General features: G+C 34.2%; 1 protein-coding gene across 1 annotated transcript in view; it reads right to left on the bottom strand.

Moving 5' to 3' along the window:
* The window catches only part of LOTGIDRAFT_175774 (hypothetical protein), a gene marked incomplete at both ends in the record, with an annotated part of 4,666 nt that overhangs the window by 3,143 nt on the left and 211 nt on the right, over positions 1 to 1,312 (bottom strand). Inside the window, one exon of the mRNA XM_009059536.1 lies at positions 752 to 893. Within this exon, the coding sequence (XP_009057784.1) occupies positions 752 to 893 (142 nt within the window). The remainder of the gene's footprint in view (positions 1 to 751; positions 894 to 1,312) is intronic.

Raw genomic sequence — 1,312 nt, forward strand, 5'->3', positions numbered from 1 at the left:
TGGTTAAAACGCGTCAAAAGTTGTTTTTTGCCCTTGATTAGAGCTGTGTGATTTAATTGTTTGTTGTATTAGGGTTATTGATATTGATTTTAAAAAATTATGTGTAATTACACAGCATAAATAACTGGCATATATATGAAATTGAATTCAAACTAATATTTTTTTTTTCCAATATGAGAAAATTCGTACTTTAGTCACTAAAGACTGTTTTATCATTTCAGACAGCTGCCAGTGCGCGTATGTCACTTTGCCTCGCAAGCTAATACTGCCTTGATCTATGTGTTCAGCAAGCATCTGTACAGGGCTAAAGATATTAGCTAAGACCAGTCCTTAGACTTACTGGAAATTCCGACGAACTATCTCTCAAGTATATGTTAAACGATCTTCCAGGTAGGCAAGACTTCGCGGTCGACCACAAGAGAGAGCCAAGTGCTCTTAGATTGGATGGTATAAATCACTTTGTTAGGCCAAATGCTACCCAATTGAGATGCGCACATTGTGGTAATAAAACTAAACATGTGAACAAAACATGTGAACAAAACGTGATGTAGGGGTGATTGCTTTGTTATAGACTTTTATATGCAGGCCTATCCATAATGATAATCCAAGACTGAGAAGTCGATTATGAAAATTTGTCTAGCTTGGTTGAAATCTAATTATATTACCAAATGAAATGCATATTTACTTAAATTGACTTATTATTCAACTTAGATGTTATTAAAAAAGAATGCAAGTAGAATATTGTTTTTACCTCGTATTGACACCCACATAATAGTTTACGTACATGTACCCGGTCAGTTCTAGGGTGCCATATCTGGGACATACCAATTCTATCATATTCTGAGACGAATTTTGGTCAGTATTGAAAATATATGAAATATTACACAATCTTTCTGTTATAAAGCATTTTCGAAAATTGAAAATCAGGCATAAATGGGTACAAATTTATACGAATAGATGAGATTGCTGATGAACATGTATTTGAAAAGTGAAACAGGGATCTGAAATCAAGTTCTTTCTGCAGTAAATCTAAACAATTAGTTTAATGATTCGCTTCAACATTGAGAATAAATAGCGAGACGTTCCCCAGATATGTGCATCATAATTGTTGGTAATGCTTCAGATTGAAAATCTTGAACTGGACGATCAAGTGATCCGAATCAAAGTGAAGAATTATTTAGATAAATCTGGTGCAACATCACGCTGTTCTTTTTGATGATCCGCGGCAGTAAAACGGAGAATGAAATACGTTGTATGCTTGAAATCTCACATCCCTGTTTTTTATGTCATGACATTATCTGATCGAACTATG

This window comes from Lottia gigantea (assembly GCF_000327385.1).
Source record: "Lottia gigantea unplaced genomic scaffold LOTGIsca_395, whole genome shotgun sequence".
In the NCBI taxonomy this organism is placed as follows: Eukaryota; Metazoa; Mollusca; class Gastropoda; family Lottiidae; genus Lottia; species Lottia gigantea.